The sequence below is a fragment of the Trachurus japonicus genome, chromosome 21, assembly GCF_045865225.1.
Source record: "Trachurus japonicus isolate A0001 chromosome 21, Traja_1.0".
NCBI lineage: Eukaryota > Metazoa > Chordata > Actinopteri > Carangiformes > Carangidae > Trachurus > Trachurus japonicus.
In genome coordinates, this window is record NC_140927.1 from 23,191,963 (window position 1) to 23,217,746 (window position 25,784).

General features: G+C 40.3%; 2 protein-coding genes across 3 annotated transcripts; both read left to right on the forward strand.

The window, feature by feature from the left end:
- The first annotated feature begins 42 nt into the window (after nt 1–42).
- spryd7b (SPRY domain containing 7b) lies at nt 43–8,564 on the forward strand. The gene is made up of 5 exons (XM_085766191.1): nt 43–165; nt 1,355–1,471; nt 1,887–2,053; nt 4,353–4,455; nt 7,279–8,564. Exons 1-5 carry the CDS (start codon nt 60–62, stop codon nt 7,374–7,376), a joined length of 591 nt encoding a protein of 196 aa, XP_085622317.1. The 5' UTR covers nt 43–59; the 3' UTR covers nt 7,377–8,564.
- Nucleotides 8,565–8,921: 357 nt separating this feature from the next.
- On the forward strand, nt 8,922–25,071 carry kpna3 (karyopherin alpha 3 (importin alpha 4)). Of its 2 annotated transcripts, none has more exons than XR_015034603.1 (17): nt 8,922–9,054; nt 11,717–11,761; nt 15,569–15,658; nt 16,383–16,412; nt 17,055–17,107; nt 17,214–17,309; nt 18,672–18,757; nt 19,338–19,424; nt 19,795–19,964; nt 20,274–20,318; nt 20,443–20,574; nt 20,714–20,842; nt 21,158–21,262; nt 21,574–21,645; nt 21,889–22,085; nt 22,302–22,396; nt 22,497–23,763. XR_015034603.1 is itself a non-coding variant. In XM_085765145.1 (17 exons), exons 1-17 carry the CDS (start codon nt 8,986–8,988, stop codon nt 22,593–22,595), a joined length of 1,566 nt encoding a protein of 521 aa, XP_085621271.1. In that variant the 5' UTR covers nt 8,922–8,985; the 3' UTR covers nt 22,596–25,071. The 2 variants fall into 2 exon arrangements, 1 of the variants encoding a protein (XP_085621271.1); XM_085765145.1 differs by having other exon boundaries at nt 21,923–22,085; nt 22,497–25,071.
- Nucleotides 25,072–25,784: the final 713 nt, after the last annotated feature.

The following is a 25,784-nucleotide window of genomic DNA, read 5'->3' on the forward strand; positions in this document are numbered from 1 at the left end:
CTTCGTGCTCTTCTGAGTTTGTTTCCGGATGTTACAGCTGCTGAGCATCGAGCACAAGAATGGCTGCGATGTTTACGTGTTGTCTAGGCTGCTGTGGAGACGGCGGAACGGGGCATATTCCCCTCAAAGAAATGCCCACGGTTCAGTTAGACACCCACCACATGGGTAAGAAGACGAGTTTTGTCCCCGGGTTTGTCCGTCTCCATTGGCGACGTAACTACGGACTCGGCTGTGGCTGTGACGTGACGGTTTGCTACTTCCGTGCTGCTACGGCTAACAGCTAACTGTGCTAATGAACGTGTTTTTGTTTGCATAGGTTGCTTTACAGACAGATGTGTTGAAAGAAAATAGGACGTCAGTGTGCAGACCGTTTGTAAAATAATACACAACTTGACAAATCAACTGAATAGTTGTGAAATCTTAACGTTTAGCTCACACACACACACACAGAGACACGACTAATAGCTGTCAGGATTGACATTTCTTATTTTTTTCACCCAGCGAAATTTTAAAGGTCCATGTGTTGTAAGACATGTGACGCAGTTTGAAATACCATCGACAAAATCAATTTTACTTGTGATAAATGTTTAAAAACAAACAAACATCTTAAAAAGTTGCAAACGTGCAAATATTTTCCTTTTTTCAACTATTAGAAACAACATGTCTCTTACAGTACTGAAAAGTCTACTTTCAATGCGTGTTCATTTCATATTTCTGTGTCATAACTGCATAAGTTGCATACTGAAACACAATTTGTCTCTAAGCTATAGCTGCTCTATCACAAAATCTTGATTGCACTTTCACTTTAACTCGTGAAACTTTCATTTAGCACTGTCAAGGTCAAACATACATTGGGGATAACATTAATTAAAACATATTCTAAGTTATGATTAGCCTGAGTTATAATTAGCATTTTCATTTATCATATTTTGAACTTGTTAAAAGTGTTTACTCTCAGTTGGTTTATAGGTTTTCAAATTTTCGTGTACAATATCTCTCTTAAATACCTGACCTATTTTTTTTACTCTGAGGAATATCTGGACGTCCAAATGGCTAAACAAAAATGACATTAATGTTTTACATAAAAGATACAATAATTAAAGGAGGTATGCGTACAAACCCTCACGTATAATGTACAGTCAGCAACACATTTGACCTACATTTACTCAGATATTCACAAAGAAGTACAAAGTAAACAACAGTTTGTGCAGGAGAAACTCATGCATCAAGCAGATAACCAAAACATTTTCTAGATTCACCTTGTCAGATAGTAAGATTTAAGATACAGTTGTTGGTTGCATTTGAACTTGCTTTTATGAATTTCTTTTTCTTTTCTTTTCTTTTTTTTCCCCAGGGACAGATGTCGTCATTGTAAAGAGCGGCAGGAGGATATGTGGCACTGGAGGCTGTCTGGCCAATGCTCCCCTGCACCAGAACAAAAGTTACTTTGAGTTTAAGATCCAGTCCACTGGTAGGCAATGGCACTTGGTTTTTTATTTGATGATCACCCTGTTCTCATACCTCTCCTGCCTTAGTTCCCTACCAGATTGCCATTTTCTAGTGCATTCCTAGTGGTGCTTATTGATTCTGACATGCTGTACTCTTAGTGGTTGCTCTGTCTTGTGACTGCACGCGATCTGATTCTGTTTACTTAAAAGGACACCATCTGAAAAGATTTTTGCTCCATCGTCTATAATCTTACCCTCATTTAACTCTACACTCCAGTAACACACTGGATTTGATATGTAGCATTTAGTTTTAAGCATGCTATGTTTGTAAATGGCACCTTCTAACTTTCTGTTGTATCTTATATTATTTTAAACATCAAAGTATTTTAGGCTTTGTATGAAAACACTGGGTACTTTAATGTTGTGTTCTGTGTTCAGGTGTGTGGGGACTAGGTGTGGCCACGCAGAAAGTGAATCTTAATCAAGTGCCTATGGGCAGAGACACAAACAGCCTTGTCCTGAGGCATGATGGGTCTGTGTACCACAATAATGAAGAAAAGAATCGTCTACCTGCAAACAGCCTTCCCCAGGAGGGGGACATTGTTGTAAGTTCAGAATTTTTTTATTTTACTCGACCCTGAATGATTTTTTGATGAGCAAATCTTTTACATTTTAAATGGCACCGGTTGTTTGTAAAACAGAAAATCTTTCTGATCTTAATCAGCATCTTGTCAAATAAATCCAAGTGGGCAAGTGTAAACAGATTTAGACTGTAAGGTTAAACCGGTTTCCATTCAAAAGATACATGTTGTGATTTTGTGCAGAGTAAAGGTGCTGCACTAATTCCTTTTTATCAGTCTAGTCTGTACACATAGTGAGCTATCTCACGGTCTTCAACAAATATGTGACTTTAAGTTGTGTGTATTATATAAGTCTTCATGAAGCTCTAATTGTCTGTTAGAGGCCTGCTGGAACAGGCTGCCCTGCAACTCCCTGCAGACCCACAGTAGAAGTAGAAATCTGTATTTTAGGTTTTTTTCCCCCAAGGCAGTTGGCTGATAGCAGCAGTAAACCTACGGTCGGATGTGGCAGGGAACGCCCTCTGTTTATGGCTAAGCTTTTCACATGCACACTAAATTTCTATTTGGCAGTTTATAAATTGTGATTGATCCATCAAAACAGCTTTTATTGCCATGGTTAACAAAGCTTGCCCACCAGAAGTGATTATGTAAAATTTGATGTTAATGAACACAGACATGGGTATTGGAACAAATGAACTGTAGAGCAGTGTGTGTGTGTGTGTGTGTGTGTGTGTGTGTGTGTGTGTGTGTGTGTGTGTGTGTGTGTGTGTGTGTGTGTGTGTGTGTGTGTGTGTGTGTGTGTGTGTGTGTGTGTGTGTGTGTGTGTGTGTGTGTGTGTGTGTGTGTGTGTGTGTGTGTGTGTGTGTGTGTGTGTGTGTGTGTGTGTGTGTGGCAGAGGATCGTGGGGATGCAGGTGGCTGCAGCACAAAGCACAGCAGGGGCAGACAGGAGCTGTTTTAAGACACATACACACCTCTGTCAGTATCAACAAGTGTGCCATCTGCACAAAGTAGAATTTGCCACATTCGTCTGGTTTTATCAAAACAATCTTAATTTTTCACTAAACTAAAACAGAAACACACCAGAAATGCTTTCCTGAATTTTATCTAGGCCCGCTCATTTTATTACACTGTACACCGTTGATAAAGAAGAGACCAAAACCGGCTAACGTTGACACTCCCTAAGCCCTTTAGTGGCACTCCTGTAATAGAGAGACTCCTCCCACCACCACCACCACACATACTCATGTACACAAACACAACACATGTTATCAAGGTGAACCAGTGAACTTGTAATACTGCAAGCTAAGTGGCTGTGCAGGAAAAAACATAGTCTTCTGGTTGTTTTTTTTAATCAGGAGACAGGAATTCAGGTCAGCCAGTGAAACTTTTATCACACTCTGAATTCAGTGAAACCTGCTCATTGAGGTTTTGTTATAGTGAACTATATATCTAGTTCTACTTTTAAAGCAAAAGAACAAAGTATTTTCCAAAAAATTAGTCAATGAAACAATAAAAAACATTATCAAACGACACACAAAAGGACAAAGTGAATGCAAATGCATACAAGCAACATAGACATTAAGTGCCTGTCCACACAGAACATACATGTACAAATAGCTTAAACGAGAAATGAATTGACAATTTCCTGGCAGCACATCAAGGGATAAGCAGTATGGATGGATGAATTAAGTAAATAATGTAAAACATTATATTATTCTTATTTGTACAGGCATGGTGGCTGAATTGCATAAGAGTAAAGGATTTAGGCATAAAATGCCGCCGCCACCACAGAGTCTGTCAATTTTATAAGAGACATGTCTGGTCCTGAGCTCCCTGTCAGTTCATGTGTCTTATAGGCTGCAGGGTCATTGAGCAAAGTGCAAACTTCACATGCATTGTCACCTATTCATTTTATCATTTAATCCTGGAATAATGAACTGTGACTCTGTTGAACACTCACATATTTTCAATTCTTAGGCCTGTTTTTTATTTAGGCCACACACACACACAGTGTCATTTTGACTCTTTGGCAAAAGAGGATAAAAAATATTATTGACAATGATGATTAAATCATAATTAAAGCTTAAACCATGATTACTCAGGCTGGCTCAGTGTAACTGCTGGAAGGAGAGGAAACACATGTACATACTTTATTTGCTTTCTCTGCTCTTCTTGACTTGAAATGCTCTTCAACTAGGTTTCATCACAAACTTTCAATAACCAGGCTACGCTTATGAAAGTTTGTTTTTGGTTGCTGAAACGGATGCAGATCCACATGTAAAGATTCGGTGATGAATGCAATGTTTGTCTGTATTCCTCAGGGCATCACTTACGACCACGTGGAGCTGAACTTATATCTGAATGGAAAGAACATGCATTGTCCTGCCTCAGGGATCCGAGGCACTGTATACCCGGTTGTTTACGGTAGGTTAATTTGCTGGCTTCATATGCTGACTAGTTAAATAAGGTTTGTAATGATTTCACTGTTATTGAAACTAAGTGATGTGATTATTATTGACTGTAGAAACGCTTTCCCAGAACTGTCATCATCACAGCAGTTACAATTTAACTCCACTAGAGGGCTGCATTTGTACATTTTTAACACTGGTCAGTTTGGTCATTAGCGTGCCGTGGGCATTAGTGGAACAAAACTGATTTAACCTTCCCCAGAGTGAATTATGAAAACTGCTCAGAATAAAGCCTTAAGCAGAGAGGGCCAGTCTTGCCACAGAGAAATAAGATTTGCAAGATTTACCCTGGCCTAAGCTATAGCAGATGATTTCACTGGACGCCTACCTCTTCTGTGCTAGTCAGTGAAATCGACTGGTGAGTTTATGTTGGAACATGCACACTGTTGATATTTACTTGTAGCTTTGTCTGTTCCTGGCTTACAGAAACACTAATGACTAATTTGTTTGAGCTTTCTTGTGCAAACACCCCAAAGCATCGCTGAGCTGGAAAATAATATCCATGTGATCAGAGCATGACCCTGAACGCTTTTATAAATATCATGTTCAGTTTTTTACTTAATTATCTGTTGTGCATGTATAACAACATTATTCATGTCCAAAGGGCAAGGCAAACTTTTTAGCTGTTGGCTATCCTTATGTCATATAGCAATGTCCACTAACAGTTTATTAATCTTTTAACTATGCTTCTGAAATGTGGGTCATAGACGGTGGCTTATAAACAATCAATTTCTCCACTAAGATCTGCAAATATGGCCTCTGCTGTCACTGCACAGTACAGTAAGGTTGTTGTGGCTTGAAGGTTGTGCCATTTCTCTGTCTAGCTGAGAAACAATTTGCATGATGAGTCATGTACGAAGCCACCCAATTTTTGTGCTGATAATCTTCCACCACCCTATGGCTTCAATATTTAACTGTTAAAGACGCTGACATCTGTTCAAAGATCGGCCTTTCTCACAGCTGATAGCTTGTCAACGCAGGAGAAACAGAGAAAACAAGAGAACATCGTGTAATGGGAGCACAGCATGAACACTGCCAACATGTCGATGTTCCAGCCCATGAGTACTCGGTAGTTATGGCTACATTATCACATGAATACTCGGTACTCATGGGTCAAACCACACTCGTCTCTGACACTGACATTAACACTCACAAGATGAAAACAGTACCAGCAATGCAGCTGTGGCTGGTAACAACGGCTTTCTATTTAGTTGAACTAGTCCCAGGATCCACGGCTTTGTGCGGAAATGTGATGAAAGTGCCATCGTTAGCTAAATTAGTTTCAACTGTGCTTCTTCTGCCATGATAAATGACAAACAGGCGTCATTTGGTTAAACTGACGACATGTTTGGAGTCTTAACTGTCTCTTTCTCACCTGAAAAACTTTGTGAAGGATTGTAATAACAGTCACAGTGTGAGATTAGTTTCAGCAGTGAGCCTGGCTCTGAATAACCGCCGTTGTTGATATTTGTTGCAAAATGGATTCTGGGATACTTCTGCTGCCTCAAGTCCGCACAAGTCACACGATGCACCCCTGATAAAACAGGCAGAGCAAGAACATTTCTTGATCTAAACTTGAGTGATGCAAACTTTGAATTGAAACAAACCTTTGGCTGAGACTAATGATGTTTCACTAGTTCAAAGAAGAAATCAAAATGAGAAATAGCAAGTATCTTGTTGCTTCTTATAAGGCAAGGCATCTATATTCATATAGCACATTTCATACCAAGGCAACTCAATGCGCTTTACATAAAGACAAAACATATAAAAAGAACAGCATAAAAACAAAAAAAAATTGTAGAGTTAAAAGCAAGAGCAAAGAAGAATAAAAAAAGTAAATAGAGAAAAGAAAATAGATAAAGTTTAAAGTTCTTAAAACTTACAAGGTGTTTCTAAGGAATTGAAGGTTTCTAAGAAGTTGATGGTCACTTCTCTCAATACAACACACAATAATAAAACAGATTCATTTAAATTCATTAAATTTAAAAAAGATTTCACTTGATATACAGAAAAGAATCTAAATGGTCGAGTGTGGTCAGTCAGTGAGTGTTGGACTTTATTTCACCATCAACTCTGTCTGACCCCATCATCATAGACATGCAATGTGACCAAGCATCATCCATTTGATTTCATGGTGTAGCTGTAATTACATGCATCTTGGGTATGAATCTTGGTCCTTGCAGGCCGTCTTCGTTCACAGCAGGCGGTCTGTCTTGGCGTAATTGTCCCATTCAGTGTCCAAGTATGCCATGGCCATGTGGCAGTCGGCCAGCATGCACATCACCAGGACCCTGAGACTGAAGCAGCTAAACGGAGTTTCAGTCATGATTATTTACACCTGTTTCCCCACTGTGACATGTCAAAAATGTTTTCTGTGGGGAAAAAAATGAATTGTTGCAGTAATGAAGTATTGATGAAAAGGCAGTTCCTTATTAACTTCTTATTTACATGGTCCTACATTACAGTTTTGATTATTTCTCATGAAACAGGTTTGAATTTGTGTATTTCTCTGTCCTCAATCAATCATTTAAAAGAAGGCAATGACATGATATTTCAGTCAAAATATTATGACTGTGTGAGGTTATTTTGTGATGTTGCCAGGCGACTGTCAGTCAAACTTGATTAATCATCACCCACACAGTCCCACAGTGAAGTTTTGTCAGTTATCTACTAAATATAATAACTTAGGATGTTTTCTTTGATGATACTGTGAAATGTTAAGTGTTTTTTTGTGAATGTCGGCGTCTAAGCTTGTTTGTTGTTTTCTCTTCTATTCCAGTGGATGACAGTGCCATCTTAGACTGCCAGTTTAGTGACTTCTATCACACTGCTCCACAAGGATTTGAGAAGATCCTCTTTGAACAACAAATCTTCTAAAGGAGCACTTCAGCCTTAAGTCCCTCTTTACATTGTTGTCCTCATCTATATCTCATAGCAACCTCTGTGGCACTACAGTTTGACCTTGACTGAATGTTATCTTAACGTGTGGCTTGATGCAGGCCTGTTGTTTTTGTTTCCCCCTGATTACTCTGTCTCTCTACTGCTGATCCGGACTGACGTGGCGCAGGAGTATCCTTGAAGAAGTGGGGATGATTTCTGATCATGGGTCGGCTGTTATGGGATGCTCCCGTCTATGCTGATGGGGAAACTCAAATCATTACCTTATGTTAGTGGTAATCACCCTCTATCCACTGCTGCTTATGTCCTTAGTCTGAGTAGACGCCAGGATCAGAAGCCATGATAGACTGACCTTACTTTATAATCATCTTTTTTCATTTGTAATCCCCTGATGTTAAATTTGGTATCTGGCACTATATTTATTTGTATTTGTTTATTTGGATCACCACACAAAAAGCGATATGTTACTTTTGTTTGAAAAAAAAAAGAAGCATTTGTTTGGCCATTGAGTTTAGTTTATAGACTCACCGAGCATCAGCTGTTGGCACTGACACATCATTCAACACTATCACATTTACATTTACGTTGCCTTCTTTACTTAAAAATGTTTAAAAAAATCGAAAGTTGGGTTGTTGCACCATTTCAAGACACTGATTCAATTTACGTTCAGACACAGATGGTCCAAAATGTAAAACCAGTCCACATTCCAGGGGTCAGCCACGTCGACTTTTCACTGAGGTATGCTGAGGAGACAGTGCTGGAAAATGTTTCATGACGTGAAATATTTTCTTAAATGACACTAAGATGTATTGAAACTGATTCCTGTCAACTCTCTTCTATGAATAGCCCTTTAGTCCCCCCCCCCCCCCCACGCACGCACACACACATACACACCCTTTTCTTGCCCCCTCCCCCCCCAGATCTTTTTATGGAGTATTTATTCTAAATATCAGAATATTACCAGAGCTGGTGCTGGTTTGTTTTCTCTGATTTTTAGAGATATGTGGCTACAAATGTCAATCTGTTGTGTTGTATTGGCATTGCATATCTGCTGCTGAAGTGTAACATTTAAATATTTCAGATGCTTGTCTTTGTTTGCACTAATGATGTTATTGTACAAGCAAATCCAAATATTGTTGATTCATTAAACTTTTGTGTCTGGAGGCATCCATTTTGAGTCCTGTTTGTCTTTCAGCTGTTGTTGTTTTTGTTTTTTCTTAAGTTGTGTGTCATGATTGTGGTTATTATTACCATCAGTGTTATTATCCATAAACAATATAGACCGGACTGCACGGCTATCACGTTTGAAGGCGTCTAGTGGGGGCCAATATAATGTGGGTGAATTTATTATTACTGCGTCGAAGAAGCCGCGGAAACCAGGACAGCCCATGAAGGAGGTATTCATTAACTCCTCCCCTCACTCTGCGATCTGTTACGTCCTCCACCTCCTCCCCTTCTCCGGATCCACCAGCACCAGCAGCAGCAGCAGCAGCAGCAGCAGCAGCACAGGAGCTGCCGTGCCTCGTCTTTCACTGAGGAGATCCAGAAAGCCGGAGTAATAATAGCTAAACCTCCCCTTTTTACAGCCATGGCAGAAAACGCCGGCTTGGAAAACCACCGCATCAAGAGTTTTAAAAATAAGGGACGGGATGTCGAGGTGAGCTGACATTTAAATCAAGCGTGTAAATAACAAGAATTGAAATTAGTTTTTTAACGTTAAAAAGCGACAGTCTTTGGGCCTCGTTGGGGAAAACCTTGGTCCCCGGCTGCAGTTGCCTGCCAGCTAGGTAGCTACTTAGCATGCTAAGCTATCGTTAGGAGTAAGTGCATATTGGCCTGTCTGTCTGGTTATCGGTACCTTTACCAAACTAATTAAGCATTTTGTGATGATAAAGTGTTAAATAACAATGACACAATCTGATGTTTGTTAAGAGTAAGCAACAACGTCATAGTTCAATCGTAGGAAACCGGAGAATTAAAGGAAGGCGGTGTTGTAGCTGTCACTGACAGCTAATGCTAATGCTAATGCTAACTAGCTTAGTTGGATGGACGCCGGTCGCTGGGGCCTGTTCCCGGCTCCCTAATCATCTTGACATTTACTGTGTTTTACAACCAACTGACCTCACAGTAACTCCAATGCTACCCTGGGAACGCTTTAAATGATTGTCAGTGTTAGTGAAACCTCGTATTGTTGGTTATTTAACACCACCCGGTTGGTCCACATCAACCTTAACCAAACATTGCCCCTCCTTGTTACAGTTAGCAGCTAGCATGTAAGTTAGCTGCCAGGTGAGGCAGCAGCTAAACTGAGCTCCTGAGCTAAAGTCACTAAACTGTTAGCTGAACGGTTTAATGATGCGGTGACCTGGGTTGTACGGCTCACTTTGATGTCAAAAAAGGGATTATTATTGAATTAAAACCAATTTACTGTCGCCAAATTACGATTAGTTTATTAGAAGTCCCCAGTGAGAGAGGTTTAATGTTAGACTTAATTACATTTGGCTAGGAGTTAAATTAAATAGTGAGTAATGTTGAATTCCTTAATGGTTATGATAAGATGTATTCCCCAAACGCAGATTACTATTACAACGACCATATGAAGGATAATTGTAGTTTCCTTACTGACCAATCACATAGTTTGGCAAACACCACTGATGTATTGTATGTCCTACCAGTAAAGCTGGCCCAAAACGCAGGGAACTGCAGCATCATTCAGCTAAAAAGCTTTAAATTTTAAATATAATTTATGACAGCATTTATTGGTTATGCTCATTGACATGAAGAGCAAATCAAATTGGCAGAGGCTGTGTTAAGACAAGCCAAGATGATAAAGGCAAAAAGTGTTAGGCCAAAGACAGACGTCATAATAAGTTAACATATGTCTTGACTTGTTTAATGGCACATTAAATATATATATTTATGTACATATAGTTAAATGGTATGTAACTGTCAACCTAATAGACTGCCGGCACAACGAGAAATGCCTGTGCTGGGTTGTTCTGATCTATTGGTAATCCTGAGATAATCCTCAAACAAAGGTATGTCTGAAAATGGCCCCTCGAAATCCATCAGGGTGCTGATAGGAGTTTCACCATGTACTGCCTCAAAGCACGGATTGATGACCCATGGGCGGTTGTTTTGAAACTTAGTCAGTGTGACAAGCACATGGCTACTATAACAGGCAGACTTTGCTAAGTACATTCCTGCTTCTATTTCAGGCCTAGATGTCTGACATGGGTCCTCTTAGGAGGCTCTGTATGAATTTGAGTTTTCCTAAAGGGATGAGTCAGACTGAAGCAGGGTAAAAAAAAAAAATGCCAGTTTGCGTTTTTTATTTATTTAGGTCAGCTATAACAGATTGCTCTTCATTTCTGTCATTGTTAGGAACAGTTTTGAATTGCAAAGCAGTGAAGTCTCACATGCTCCAGATCACACCAAGAGCCACCTTTGTTTCACTGTATATAATAAAAATGCAATTATGTTGTGGATCAGGTAAATGATTTATCCAACAATATCACATCTTTGTTGCCTTGCAAAATTGCAAATATTGAATTTTCTGTTAGAGTGTCTCCTGTGGTGTCTTTGTGGTCCCCTGTGATTTTGTAATTTTAAGTTTATATGCTGTAACTTCGTATTCAGGCCCATGTATGGGTGCATCAACCAACAGACTTAGTCAAATTAAGCCAATATGAGTTTGTAGGGTTGCTTTAGTTTCTCTTGACAGTCAAATGGGCCTATTATATTCTAATCTCATGCTGTGTTTAGAGAGATAATCTTTGTTTGGATCAGTATAGTGGCATTGTTGTTATTTTGCATCGGGTGGGAGACACCGATCAACTTTGCAGCCCCTGAGTTATGACTGCCCCAGATTGCGTAAGAGGCTATTTAGGAAGGCAACATGAACCTCTTCAAACAGTCACAAGACGTTAGACCATCTCAAACTGTTCAGGATGAACTAGAAACCCGGCAGACACTCAAATACAGCAATTAGTTCAAGTGTCTTTGCCCACTTGTGCTGTTTTTGAGTTCTTTTATAGACCTCTAGGTGTTCTACATAATGTGTTGGTGATGGGTTCTGCTGCTGTGATTCAGTTACAGATATGTGCCTATAATGAAAAAAGTCACGTACTTGAGCGATGCTTTATAAGTTATGCAATTTCAAGTGGTTATAACGAGATAAATTGTAAGATTGTGATAAGAATTTGTCGCCCATTTAAACCGCTAAACTTCTATCTACAGCTCTATGTGGTTGAATTTCTCAAGAGTCAACACAGCAGTTTTTTTATTTACTGTTTTTCCTTTTTGTTTCTTTGTTGCAGACTATGAGAAGACATCGAAATGAGGTGACGGTCGAGTTGAGAAAGGTGAGAAAAGATGCACCATCTGTCTAAACAAACACACACACAAAGCCTCAGTTAGAGTACTATAAACCTGGCTGCCACTGATTTCAGACAACTACAGTTTAAGCTACTGAGAATAGTGAAAATGCAGACTGAGCCTTTTCAATGTTTAAAAAACATTGGGAGGCAACTATATGGTCTGTATGCAAAAAAGTTTGTCCAAAAGCTGCAGCGTTGAGCGTTTAAGTTCATCGCATCTAGAAGTACGAGTTCATTAAAGGAAGGGATTTTATACATCATTGATATCAGAAGCTTTGCTCAGGTCTCTAGTGAACACGGTTTTTAACCACCTGTCTTTGCAACTGATTTTATAAGATCCGTCGCAACTTTAAATCCCTGACCTGTTTTGTCAGTATTGTCTAGAGGAATAATAACACTCCTCCCATAGTTATTAATTGCAGCCCCAAATACCAACAGTCCAACATTCACACCAACATCATGCCATGATTGGTCAAGCTGCGAGGTGAGAAAGGAGCCGGGAGTTGAACTTCTCTCATTTGTTCTCCTTTTTCATTCGTTGCACAACGGTTTGTGCGGCCGGTCTGAATTGCAGCGCTATGCATGACTTCCTGGAGAGACTGCTGGGAAATCGGCTTCATTATCCCAGTTTTCAAACAATATTTCTGTTTATGGATTCCTGTTGATCAAATGTATTGGTGGAAATGATGGCATTTTTTTGTCGGCTAGCCGTCTTTGATTGGGTTGAAATGGGAAATCCTGAGGTAACCGTTGTCTGTCATCATCACCAACTATGAACGGCCTGCTTATAAATGCTGTGATGTTTTTTTTGTTTTTTTGAACAGACTCTGTTGGGTCTCATTTGACAGCAGAACGTGTCATAGCCACATTTGACTCGCTTATCATTTCAAGTGATACTGAAGGATGTTTCTATCCCGGGGAAAGCATCTTTGGTTGAGCATTAATGGAACAGACATTAACATGCAGAGGCAGCAACAACAACAGTCAAGTTTAATTTTGTGCTTTGGTGAAATAAAAAAGTTAAAAGTAATAAGTGATGGCAAATTAGATTTATAGTTTTGTCGGCTATATGAATGTGAATGGAAGTTTAGCTTAAATTTGTTGGAGAACAAGACAAATCTAATGTTTTGTATCCTTACATGTGAGTTTTCCAGACAGAAGTTGTTGCTGTTTTTTTATATTGCCATGCTATTGTTTGTGGTTGATCTGCTGCTCTCCCATTGTTCTTACAGTGATGGTTTAATGAATGAAACAATGACTGACATTTTTCTTTAACATCTAGCTGAATCGTGTAGGTATTTCAATCATGTTCAGTTTTGAGTTTTGTTTGCACTTACAGTCTATGACCTTTTATACATCAAAGGATGAAGAAGTCCTGACTTAGCTGCTTGTTTCAGGGGCTTGTTGTTCACCATAGTTATGACCTCTATTCTCCGTTGAACGTTGCGTCGGTTCAGTAGGTTGCCTGGGATGCATGTTTAGGATCATGCTGCGGCATTATGGTGTCATTGTCCAAAGAGATTCGATGCATTCTCTGTGATCTGAGCAGTATGCATTCATGCTGAAGCCCTCAGCCGTGACTTCATTAGAGAGCTGGTTCTGCTGTCAGCTATAAATGCCACCACCACCGTGTTTTCACAGATGATGTGGTACACTTGGAATCACATTTTACTTTACACTCTACATTACTCTGGTATGGTTTCATTATGTAGCATCGTCCACTATCTATCACACACTTTGTAAATTACTAAAGTAAAAAGCCAATCGGAGCCCCACAACCAGCTGTGACCTGGTTTTGTCCACATGGGAGGCCCACAAGAGGGTTTTCGTCCTGTCATGAAAACTCTAAAGGGTCGAGTTGATGTTGTTTTCTCTTCATGGTACTCTGATGGAAACGTGTTTCATCAGTTGTAGGTTGTTCTCTCACCTGTCAAGTCATTTGCAGTGGCTGAGGCGTAACCTGTTAAAGCATAAAACACCGTTCTGATAACAGGGAACGTTCGAGACAGGGCAGCGTGCGTCCTCGCCTCGTTACATCACTGTAATTTGCCGAGTGTAATGATGATTTGTGTATGCAAACTCTGTTCAGAGTCAGAAGAAGCTCGGGCTAGACTCCGATTTTACACTTCACACTTCACACAGCGTCGTAGCGTTGACACTCACCAGGAGACGGCGTTCATGGAAGCTGTGACATTGCGTGGTGGGACATTTCTATCCGACACTAATACATTTTCTGGGCTGAACTGTGAGCAAAAACTCACCAGGAAACCAATGCATAAAAATGGTGAATACAGTAGAGGGCAGTGAAATTGTTAAACTGAGAGCAGCAGACCTTCGAGAAGCTAAGATCAGACTCGACACCTTCTATTGTGTATTGTAACATTCAAGTACTGAGATTACTGGAATAAATCACGCCGTCTTGTTTACAACCGAAATTATGGGTCTTAAAGGTTTGATGACAGTGTAATGAAAGTGCCTTGTTATTTTTTTTGTTGTGCTGTTTTTATGTTTCTGTCATGCAGCTTTTAAACTCGCTGATGGGTCTGAAGTTGTTTTTTTGTTTTCTCAGTTGGAGGTTTGATTTGGGTTTGTAACAGCTGAATGGATTGGTCACATCTTAGCTGGGTTTATAGTTCTTGGTGTCTGTTCAAATATGATTATCTCACAACAGAAATGCCAGTCTCAAGTGTCGCTTTCTTTTCTTTCTTTCTTTGAATTCTTTGAATTATTGTATTGCTAACGAAGACACTGGTTCATCCACAGGGTTTCTATCTTCTACAGAGTCTAAAAAAAAAAAAAAGACATGAATATCTACAACAGATTAAGTTATTATTGCTTTATTGATAACATATTTCCACATGATGTCAGACAGTTGTTCCTTCGTTATATCCTGGAATAGGAAAGGCGTATGTAGGTAATGGGAGACGAAGGTGCCCTCTGGCTCTGGGAACAGCGCGTCAGCCAAAATGATAGAGATTGAAAATGCACCATTGCCAAGTGATTGCTCTGTACAGTTAAGTTTTCACAGCTCAGCATGGTGTAGAGTTGGCAAAATGAAAAAAAACAGAATCAGTACCTGCGTTTCATACTCGAAAACAATGACTCTGTATATGCTGAATCATGATTCTTTAAAAAAAAAAAAAAAAAAGCAAAGGTGAAGAAACGTGTAGAGCAGCAGCACAGTATGAGAGGCCAGGAGTATTAAAATGTAGCGCGTCAGTGTTGTGGAGCGCGGCGGCGGCGGCGGTGGTGGTGGTGGTCGCAAGTCTAGCACATTCCATTAAGCTGGATCAGAGCAGCAAGAAGCAGCGCTGCACTCGCTGATTAGTCATCAGTGACGCACATCAGTGTGATGCGCAGGAATGTAGGGCAAGGGAATCTCCTCCTACCACTGACTCACACACCCGGTAAAAATTGATGGGAGGTGTGGGTCGGGTCCTCCTGCCGATGTCAGTGCACACGTCAGTCTCTGTATTCCCATCCCGAATGTGTGTGTGTGTGTGTGCTCACTGGGGGGTTTGTGCATTGCTAAGGTTCAGTATCCTTCAAAGATGAATGTGTGTTTGCTTAGTGGATTAACCTGCAGGCCGATTTTTTTTTCTTCTTTTTTTTCTCAGACTTACCCTCTTAGAGTGGGATTGCACTCCAGAAAGTTGAAGTTTTAGAAGAGAGAAATTTTTCTTTTTTTTTTAGGTAGACCTGTTACTCAAAGAAATCATGAATGTATTGATGAATTACTTTCATCTCCCCTCATTGCTTTTCTGTCTTTTTTTTTCTTCTTCGTCTTGTCAGAACAAACGAGACGAACATCTACTGAAGAAGAGAAATGTCCCGCAGGAGGAGAGTCTGGAGGACTCTGATGTCGACTCAGACTTCAAAGGAGTAAGTGTGGGTGTCTGGGGTATGTGCTTGAGCGAGAGAGAGAGAGATGTAGTGAGGCTGGACTGTCGGATAACAGGTCAGAAGTGTTAAAATCAAGTGGGCAGCGTACTTAATGTGCACTGTGTGCGGCACACACTAGAAATTGTACATTAAGTGAGCAATAAAATGTGTCTCTGAGGAAAGTTACTTGGATTTCTTCCCATATAATATAGAAATATTTAGAGTGCAAGTTCAATATAAATTTAACATACTACAGTTTATTATTTTAAAGGGCCTATTCACCTAAAACATTTTCTCCATAGATGGGAATTTAAGCTCATTCTGCTCATTCTTGTTCAAGGTTAATTCAGTACTAGATGTAAATGACTGGTGTAGTGGGTGAGTCTACTTGTCAGTCTGTGCACATTTTGGTTTTGTAGTATTTTCTGCTGAAACGTCTGCTTCTGCTCCCCAGTACATTCAAGGTGACACGCAGCAGCAGCAGTTATAACGTCAGGGTTTCTCAGGATAATTCACATTCTCAGTTGACATTTCTCTTCCTATTAAAACATGGTGTATAAATCAGTTTGATGGATTGTTCAGAGAAATCAGGAGAACATTTCTAGGAATACAATAAAAAGTACGTTATGGCATAAAGGAAATGAATGGTTTTGCTGAGGTTGGCAGTTCACTTTTCAATTATTAAAATTATCACTGATATTCCTCTTCATTTCTTTTTGTGCAGCAAAATGTTACACTTGATGCCATCTTACAGGTAAGACCCATCATCATACAAACGGCCCCTTGTACAGAACTATGCAAAAGTTTTAGGTACTAAAAGTGAAGTAAGGAGCTTTCAGAATATAATACCATGAATGTTTTTTGTTATTTCATACAAAGTGAAATGGACAGAGAGAGGGTAAAGCAAATCAGTATTTGGTGGGACCAGCCCTTTGCCTCTAACACAGCACCAGTTCTCCTCTGTGCACTTGTTCACAGTATTTCAATGAACTATACAAAAACATGGGCAGCGAGTCTTCTTCCAGGCGTCTTGGAGAAAGTTGCCACAGTTCTGCTTCGTCTGTCTCTGTATTCTGCCTCTTCATTTAATCCCAGACGACTGACTCCATGATGTTAAGATAAGGGCTCTGTGGAGGACAGACCATCTGCTGCAGAACTGATTGTTCTTCTTGCTGAAGATAGATTTTTTTTTTATGACTCTTGCTGTGTGTTTTTAGTTTATCATCAGATGCCTCATGGTGTCGATGGATAAGAATCTAAACATCCGTCTAGAGACAAACTCCTAAAACTTTGGCACAGTTCTTTGCATGGCCTTTAAAAAAAAAGAAAAGAAAAAAGAGCAGCAGTGTCTTTACTGTTGGATATTTATTCTCATCTTCACTCTTTGTCACTGTAGAATGCTACAAGCGATAATGCAGTGATACAGCTCAGTGCTGTACAAGCAGCCAGGTGAGTTACTGACAGAATACACACAGACACGAAACAGCTGTTTTTATATGAAGTTTGTGAGACTTTTTTTTTTTTTAACCTGTTGTTTTTTTTTTTTTTAAATCAGAAAACTGCTCTCGAGTGACAGAAACCCTCCCATCGACGACTTGATAAAGTCTGGGATCCTGCCCATTTTAGTTAAATGCCTGGAAAGGGACGACAAGTAAGTTTGCTTCCAAAACAGTCTGTGTTTGTCGTTGGTTTTATTTATGTCTCGTGCTGGGTGTTCTAGCTGATACGACCGCAGGCCGCTGTGCAGTGTGTGATGGATTACTGATGCGGCCCCACCAAATCTGTGCCCCAGTAGAGATTTTGTGTGCATGTGTTTGTGTGTGTGTGTGTGTATCCTACTGTGTCCACACGTGTGAGTGTGTGGAGGCATGCGGGGCAGTTGGCTGGTCCTCTCAGTCCAGGCCAAGCCAAATATAACAGCATTCCTGTCTCTTGGAGTTCCCCAATTCCCAGGACCTTGTGCTCACTGAGGGGGGAGAGTGAATAGTTGGGGTTAAAGAGAAGAGAGGAAAAAAAAAACCTTTAAGGAAGTAGTTGTAAAGACTTTGCCATGATGATCCAAAACATAAGGCATTACGTTAACTAGGAACACAAGCTCATGTTGGACACTTGTGTTAATTCGTAGTTGTTACAGAGTGCAGCAACGCAGCACAACCCATGTTCATCCGTCAAGAGAAAATAATTACTGCCATAAATCTAATGGAGGAAAGACAGGCCAGCCCAGCGTGACATAATGAGGTGCAGAATTAAGACCAGCACTACTTGACGTGAAGAAGAATAGGGGGAATATATTCTCCAAGGTCTTCAATTTAAGTCTGTGAATGCATGATAGGTTAGAAAATGAAATCACTTTGCCCACAAGCAACCATAGTGACTGGTTGCATCACAAACAGCAACATAAACTGTTTACTGGGTTACATCCCACCCCTTAAACTTAAAAAAAACCAATAGGAACACCAGGTCATGGTCGTATAATCATATCCTATATATAATTAGGGTAGACAGGTTTTTTCCCACCTCTTTCCATGATTTACAAACATTTGGCTGCTGTCGCCATCACCTGCCACCGTGTGAGTGGTGCCGTGTAGCTAGTGAAACATCATTTCTTTTAATTGATTCGTGACGGTCGTCTTTTTTAGCACAGCCTCAGTTTGGTAAACAGCACGATGTCAAGGCAACTGATCCAGTGTCAGATACATTATCCATCACACACAGACGGTTTCTACCAGGACTTCCCAGAGTGTTAAACTGAGTATTAATCTTTCTTTAAAGAAACCGAGCATAAGAAGAAGAAAAAAAACTCACACTTTCCTCTCACAAGTAACAAGATTTTGATTGAAGTGGGTTTTGGGTACATTGCTCTAAAAGTCCTCGGAAGCCCAAAGTGTTTGGTGCGTGGGGGATGAATCAGCCTTGGAAATAGATGTAACAGCGGCTTGAAATTCACTATATCCCAATCTGCTGTGACACTTCATATAGATCTTTACCTTGTTTTGTCGTCTCCGTCCTCCAGCCCCTCTCTTCAGTTTGAGGCAGCTTGGGCTCTGACCAACATTGCGTCTGGGACTTCAGCACAGACTCAGGCTGTGGTTAAATCCAGTAAGTCGACGACCCCACATTTTTATCTTCCCTGATATTACCCCTTCAGTCTGTGTTTGTGTACTGTCTGCAATCTGCCAAGCAAAAGCATTTATTTGTTTTTTCACTCAGTGAAGCGTAGTCGTTTTTTGGGGGATGATGGCTTTGTTTCAAAACAAGAGTGGTGCTTTATCTAATAAAAACAGCAAGACTGAAAAGTATAAACCATGATCAGTATTCATATGAGAAGAAATGGGATTTGTCTCCCTGCATCTATATGATTATAAGTAAATATTTATAAAATATAGTTTGTCATATATATATTTTTTTATATATTATTAAAGACAAATCCTTATCAGAGTTTTGCAATTAAAAGCCATTTGTTCAGCTTCAATTGATCAAACTCCCAAGAATTTTTGTGTGTATGTATCTGTGCATAAATATACTGATTCATTACATGTTATAAGGTTAACTGGACAGGAGTGGTGACAGTGTTATCGATTTATGTTTACTATATTTGAGGCAACAGAGCTCTTCACTGGAGTTGCACAGTGTGTCACCTGGGGCAAATGTTCTGACATATTGATGTTTGTGTGTCCAGATGCAGTGCCCCTTTTCCTGCGACTGCTACAGTCTCCCCACCAAAACGTTTGTGAACAAGCTGTATGGGCTTTAGGAAACATTATAGGTAAGTACACTCAAATAGAACGAATCGCCTTGTTTACAACTCATTCCTGTTGTTTACTATATATATATATATATATATATATATATATATATATATATATATATATATATATATATATATCACATCACTCACATCACTATATCCTCGTTTAGACTAATCTGATGTTTGTAAAGTCTATAAAACCAATGATTGGACAAACATCGTTACTATTTTTCTCATTGAAATTACTTGCTGGTTTTCTACCCAGAAGTAGCTGTAAACAATAAGGCGATTCGTTCTATAGAAGTGTGGGTTTTTATATATAAACACAAAACAATGTGGAAGTATCTCTTCAGAGTTTGTGTTGACCTCTGGCCCTTTGCTTGCTCAGGTGATGGTCCACAGTGCAGGGATTACGTCATATCCCTGGGCGTGGTGAAGCCCCTGCTTTCATTCATCAACCCATCAATCCCCATTACCTTCCTCCGCAATGTTACCTGGGTCATTGTTAACCTCTGCCGCAACAAGGATCCACCACCGCCGATGGAGACTGTGCAGGAGGTGGGTGGGTGCGTGCGTGCAGGCTTTCATGTGCCAGACAGATGGATGTTGCTTTGCAGTTGACTGCCACTGCAGGCTGAGTCACTGAGAGCGTTTCGGTAGCCAAATCGGCACCAACACCCAGGGGAGTTTGTAACTACGAAGCTCTTCTGGTACCATTTTTAAGTCTGGTTTCAGCAGCCATTAATTTGGGTTTTTTTCCCTTTCTTTTGTCTTTCCATTGTGCCCCGTTTTTGCCTTTATCTGATCTATCTATTCCTCTAACTACATCCCAACCCACTCACAACCTACTTTTCCATTTCCCCACAGATTTTGCCCGCCCTCTGTGTGCTAATATATCACACCGATATAAATGTAAGTATCAGAATGAAGAGTGATTATTCTGATCGTTTACTGTTCACCAATTCTTGCAGTTTTCTTTTCTTTGTGTTGCATATTTACCTTTTTTGGTGTGTGTGCGTGTGTGTGTTTTGTTTAGATCTTAGTAGACACAGTGTGGGCTCTGTCCTATCTGACGGACGGAGGCAACGAACAGATCCAGATGGTCATCGATTCTGGAGTCGTTCCATTTCTTGTGCCTCTCCTCAGCCATCAGGAGGTCAAAGTTCAGGTGAGGCTTTGTTTAATCAAGCCTGTTTTTGAGTTTTTCCCATCTGCAGTGAGACGAACATTTTCATTTTCATCCTTCATGAATTAATTACTTTTCCAGTGTAAAAATGTATTAAAGGATTTTTCATTCTTCTCCACAGACGGCAGCTCTGAGGGCAGTGGGAAATATTGTAACAGGGACAGACGAGCAGACGCAGGTTGTGCTCAACTGTGATGTCCTCTCACATTTCCCCAACCTGCTCACACACCCTAAAGAAAAGATCAACAAGGTATTTTTTATTATATATATTGCGATAAGTAGAGTTGGTGGGTTTACTTTTCCTCCCTTTTTCAAAGAGCAGTGTGAATTTTAATTGCTAACTAGTACAAATGAGAAAAGTATGTTCATCGTCTTGTTGACACTGGAGAGGATTGGTTGTAAATAATGTGCTGAAGTCAAATAATTTTCAAAGGCGAAGGGGTAAGAGCCAGCATCATTGTTTTGGCGCCAAACTGTAAATGAAATGTCTAATTGTTACTGAATGAATAATTGTGTGTGAAAGCTTTAGTGCTGGTTTTTGAATTTGTGATGGGTTTGTTTGCAGGAAGCAGTCTGGTTCCTGTCCAACATTACAGCTGGGAACCAGCAGCAGGTCCAAGCTGTGATCGATGCTGGGCTGATTCCTATGATCATTCACCAACTGGCTAAGGTTTGTTCACAGCGGAAGAGAGGAGACGAAACGATTTAATCTTCTCGCTCCATGCTCTTCCTACACATTTTGTTTCTCTCAACAGATGGTGCTCGATGCATAGTGATTAAATGCACAGCTGATTATATGTAAACGGTTGCAGTAACACTCCACATTTTGCAACCGGAGAATGACACGTCTTGTGCAAAAATTTTTAAAAAAAAGAGACTCGATACAAACGCAGCCTAGATTTTTCTGTGAGTTTTGGCATGGTGTCGTTGTTGAAACAACCCACTCTGTGTACATCTTAGTGACAGCCTGTCTCTCTACAGGGTGACTTTGGCACTCAGAAGGAGGCAGCATGGGCCATCAGCAACCTCACCATCAGTGGGAGGAAAGACCAGGTGAGCTCGGCTTTGGGACCAGTGATGTAGAAACGTGCTGCTTATAATTGCTGCCATTTTTTTTTTCTACTCAATGTAAATATTTGCAGAAATCTCATTTAATATGTGAGTCAGCCATTTGATATTCCACCGTTTCAATAGAAAATGTTAAGCCCAGCATTTTATGAAGGTCATTGTAAGTGACTTACTTGTGAGGACGGATGTGTTCAACGCTGGTAACCATGTGCCTGTGTTGTAATCAAGTATGGATGTGGTGTGTATGTGTGGGTTTGTGTAGGTGGAGTTCCTGGTTGATCAGCACGTCATCCCTCCGTTCTGTAACTTGCTGTCGGTGAAGGACTCCCAGGTGGTGCAGGTCGTCCTCGACGGCCTCAAGAACATCCTCATCATGGCAGGAGATGAAGCGAGCGCCATCGCTGAGATCATTGAGGAGTGTGGAGGTCGGTGTCTGCGTTTGTCTAAATTTTGGGATATTTTGAAGCTTTTGTTTTTTGTTTGTTTTTGGGTGAAATTGTTGAAGTATATTGGGGATATTTTTTCTGGGGACTGTCATGTTCTATTTATTGTTTGGTAAATAAGTAAATATTTTTCTTAATGATTAGAAAACCAAGGGAAAGTTATGTTTTTCATCAATTTGTGTGTGTTTGTTTTTACAGGTTTGGAGAAGATAGAAAATCTGCAGCAGCACGAGAATGAGGATATCTACAAACTAGCCTTTGAGATTATTGATCAGTACTTTTCAGGAGATGATGTGAGTTTACCTCCAGTGATTTGCACCTCAAGATTTAATTTTATTCATCGTTGAATTACTGGACTGAAATCTTAAATGTGTTTTGTTTTTTTCCTTTCAGATTGATGAGGAAACTGGCTTGATCCCTGAAACCACTCAAGGAGGAACCTTCAACTTTGATCCAGCTTCCAACATGCAAACAAAGGAGTTTAATTTCTAAAAAAAAAAAAGCCAGGATGTTTGGTTCAACCAGCTGCACGGGTACTCTGTAATCACCCCAGACATTCATCCATCTCTCCTCCAACCTGGCAACCTGGTACCGAAGGATTTACTTAGCATCACTTCAACATGGAAACTCACCACTGAAGGATTTACCCACCTCTTGCACTGCGGGGGTGTTTTTTTCTTTTTAAAATGGTCATCCTTCACCGAAAACCTTTTCATAGGAGTCCTGGTCACTTCAACAGGCACCGTCACCATCTGGCAACCTGCTTCAGGAGGATTGTCAGTATTCTCCGCCAGTGCTTCTAAATATCACACAAATATAAAAGCAAGAAGGAAGAAAAGGCCTTCGTGGCAAGATCTAATTGCCAAAAGTCAAGTCCTCACAAAGACAAAAACACAAGCACATTTCCAGACATGTACACACACACACACACACATGATATACACACTTTTTGACACCTAGAATTTGTGTGCATACTTCTGTTAGAAGCCATCATATCACTTATGGGGAAGAAATACTGCTGTTTGTTTGTGGTTTATTTTTGTGCTTTCCCTCCCCTGGATTGTCCTCTGGTGTTACTTCACCTTCATGCACGCACACTGACATTCAAGTACACACATCGACAACAACAACACACTTTAGTCACACTGATACCTGATGGCCGGGGCACCCAAATAACTCCCTTTCACCCATTTTAAAGAGTTAATCCCAGAGCTAAGCCATGATTAACCACGGACCCCCGCCGCCCTCCCAGGAGAGTCCTGGGGCAGGTGGAGGGGTGAAAGGGCTCCAAGGCAAAAAGAGGACTCCGTGGCAAACTGACTGACGGGACTTCTGACTCAATGACGTCACTTTTTTTAATGTGACCTCTGTTGAATTATCAAACTTAATGTTTGTTTAAGAAAATCATCAAAAATGTGAAGAAAATGCCATAATACTTTTTTTTTTCCAATACATACAACTGTAAGACCTACTAATTGCCTGCTTCTAGTTCAGCAGCGCGACAACATTTTTTGTTGTTGTTTTTTTTTTTTTACGGATGTGAATACCCGTCACGGGAGGAATCACCTTTAGGTGAAGGCGCAGAGACTTAAGAGAAAAGGAACATGTCAGCTGTAGCGTTTATCCCCCCACCGCCCCACCCCCACCCCCCATCCACACAGGACATCCATTTCTGCAGCATGAGCTTGGTCACGTCCTGTGATCCAGTGAACTGTTTGCTCGGGACTCCCCTGTAATGTGAAACTCAGAAGCGGGGGGGTGTAACGAAAAAAAGAAGAAAAAAGAGGAAAAAAATCAAGCTAAAATCAACCTAAATTTCGTATCTGACCTTAAGCTTATTTTTTAATTCTTTTAAAATCTTGAATCAAAATATTTTAGTTTCATGTTTCAGCTTCCTCTGGTTGAGTCTGTGGAGCTTCCATATGCCTGTCTTTTTTGTTTTTATTTTCCTTCTCTTCAGTCTTATGCACACGTCTGAGAGGCATATTGATGTCTGCCTACAGAAAGGGACCTATACTCGCTGAAGACTAAACTTGTATAAGGAGTACAGGTCCTGACCTTTATTATACTTAACTACTTTCAATGAAGAGGTCACATGTCATCACTCAATTTGAATAATTGTACAAAAAATGTGATGTGTAATCTCTCCTTGCCGTCTAATGAATATATGAATATATTTACATAAAGCCTGTACAAAGCTGCTGCAGCTGACAGTCATTGGATGGACGATAACTTTACTGTCAAAGATGGCTGGGGAGGGTTTTCTTTTCTTTTTTTTCTTTTTTTCTTTTCCTTTTCTTTTTGAAGCAATATTTCTTTGTTTCATTGTTTTTATTTTTGACTTGCATATGTATTGTGATGACATGCTGATACATTGGAACAGGCTGTGTTTTTCTTCTCTTCGTAGTGGTGACGGGCTGTTTAAAATGTACCGTCCCATTGTCCCAGTTGGTGCGCGGGTTTCGGGTTCGAGGCGTCTTCAAAAACCGTTGAGCTCGACCCCCCGGCCCTGGTCTCGAAGACTTCGTGATCCTCTGGATGGCTGCTAACTACTGAGAGGGGGTCATAGCAGGGGAGGGGAGGGTGGGGGTCACACTGGGGTTTTAAATATTGGGTGGGGTTGTTATGAGCAGCCCAGGCTTGTTTTTGGGACTAGCTGTTTATTACTGAACAAAACTATAGAGAGGGTGTACAGTCATGAACTAGCAGACTAGACCGAGCCACTTTAAAGATTTACAATTTCGTTGCCTTGTATCCGAATTGGATACAAGCTTATGTTTGTTGCAAGATTTTTACTTGCTAATGAAAAGTTGTTTTAAATAAAATAATAGGAGAAAAGCAACAGACAGCGTTTTGGCCTCTGATTGTTTATATCTTTTTATAAATTTTAGATTGAATTCTTCTCTTTAAGGTGGCTCATTGATGCTTTCAACTCTTGTGCATATTAAAGACAAGAATGAGTTGAAAATCATTGTGCCTTTTGTTTTTCATTTCAACTAAAACTAGGTTTTATTGAATAGAAAAGATTCTTTGAGCGACTGGAGAATTTAGAAATGGGAGATGTGGCTGCAGTCATTTATGTGGCCTTCCTGTTTTGTTGGAGTTTGCCATGGGAATGGTCAGTGCTGCTCTCTGCTGTTGAGAGTAACTGCTCCTCCTCCGATCTTACCCACTGAACATTGTAACACACCCATTTTTCTCCCACTCATCATCACCCATTCCCCTCCCTCTCTCTCCCACCCTCCCTCCCTCCCTCCCTCCCCACCACCACCACATTGCCATATTTCAGTCAGGGGATTTTGATATCATCTCCTCATCTCGCCCTCAGGACATGATCTGTGTTTCTGATCCTAACCAAAATAAACTTGCTGTTTAGCCGCTGGATCCTCCATGACTGCAAGTGTTGTGATTCACACATACAGTAGCTGTTAAGTTAAGTTGCATCACTGTGAATATGTCAAGATTTTAACAAGGATTGAGAACCCCCTTCTTTTTTTTCTTATTGTTTTTTTATGCTCTTAATTTGTAATCCAGGTCTGCATCTCTTCCTCCTTTTTTGTCTATGGTGCCTTTTCTGCATTACAGGTGAGGTGAGATGTGTCTGCAACACATAACAGGATGTGCCGATCTGTTCGTGGACCTGGATTCTGCTTCTTTCAAGGTGATATTTGTGATTTTACA

Excerpts from the sequence above, each read along its gene's own strand:
- spryd7b (XM_085766191.1), top strand. The coding sequence starts at position 60 with ATGGCTGCGATGTTTACGTGTTGTCTAGGCTGCTGTGGAGACGGCGGA. Across the intron at positions 2,054-4,352 it reads CCCAGGAGGGGGACATTGTT|GGCATCACTTACGACCACGT; the intron begins GTAAGTTCAGAA and ends TGTATTCCTCAG. Across the intron at positions 4,456-7,278 it reads TGTATACCCGGTTGTTTACG|TGGATGACAGTGCCATCTTA; the intron begins GTAGGTTAATTT and ends CTTCTATTCCAG.
- kpna3 (XM_085765145.1), top strand. The coding sequence starts at position 8,986 with ATGGCAGAAAACGCCGGCTTGGAAAACCACCGCATCAAGAGTTTTAAA. Across the intron at positions 17,310-18,671 it reads TGCCTGGAAAGGGACGACAA|CCCCTCTCTTCAGTTTGAGG; the intron begins GTAAGTTTGCTT and ends TCCGTCCTCCAG. Across the intron at positions 18,758-19,337 it reads TCAGGCTGTGGTTAAATCCA|ATGCAGTGCCCCTTTTCCTG; the intron begins GTAAGTCGACGA and ends TTGTGTGTCCAG.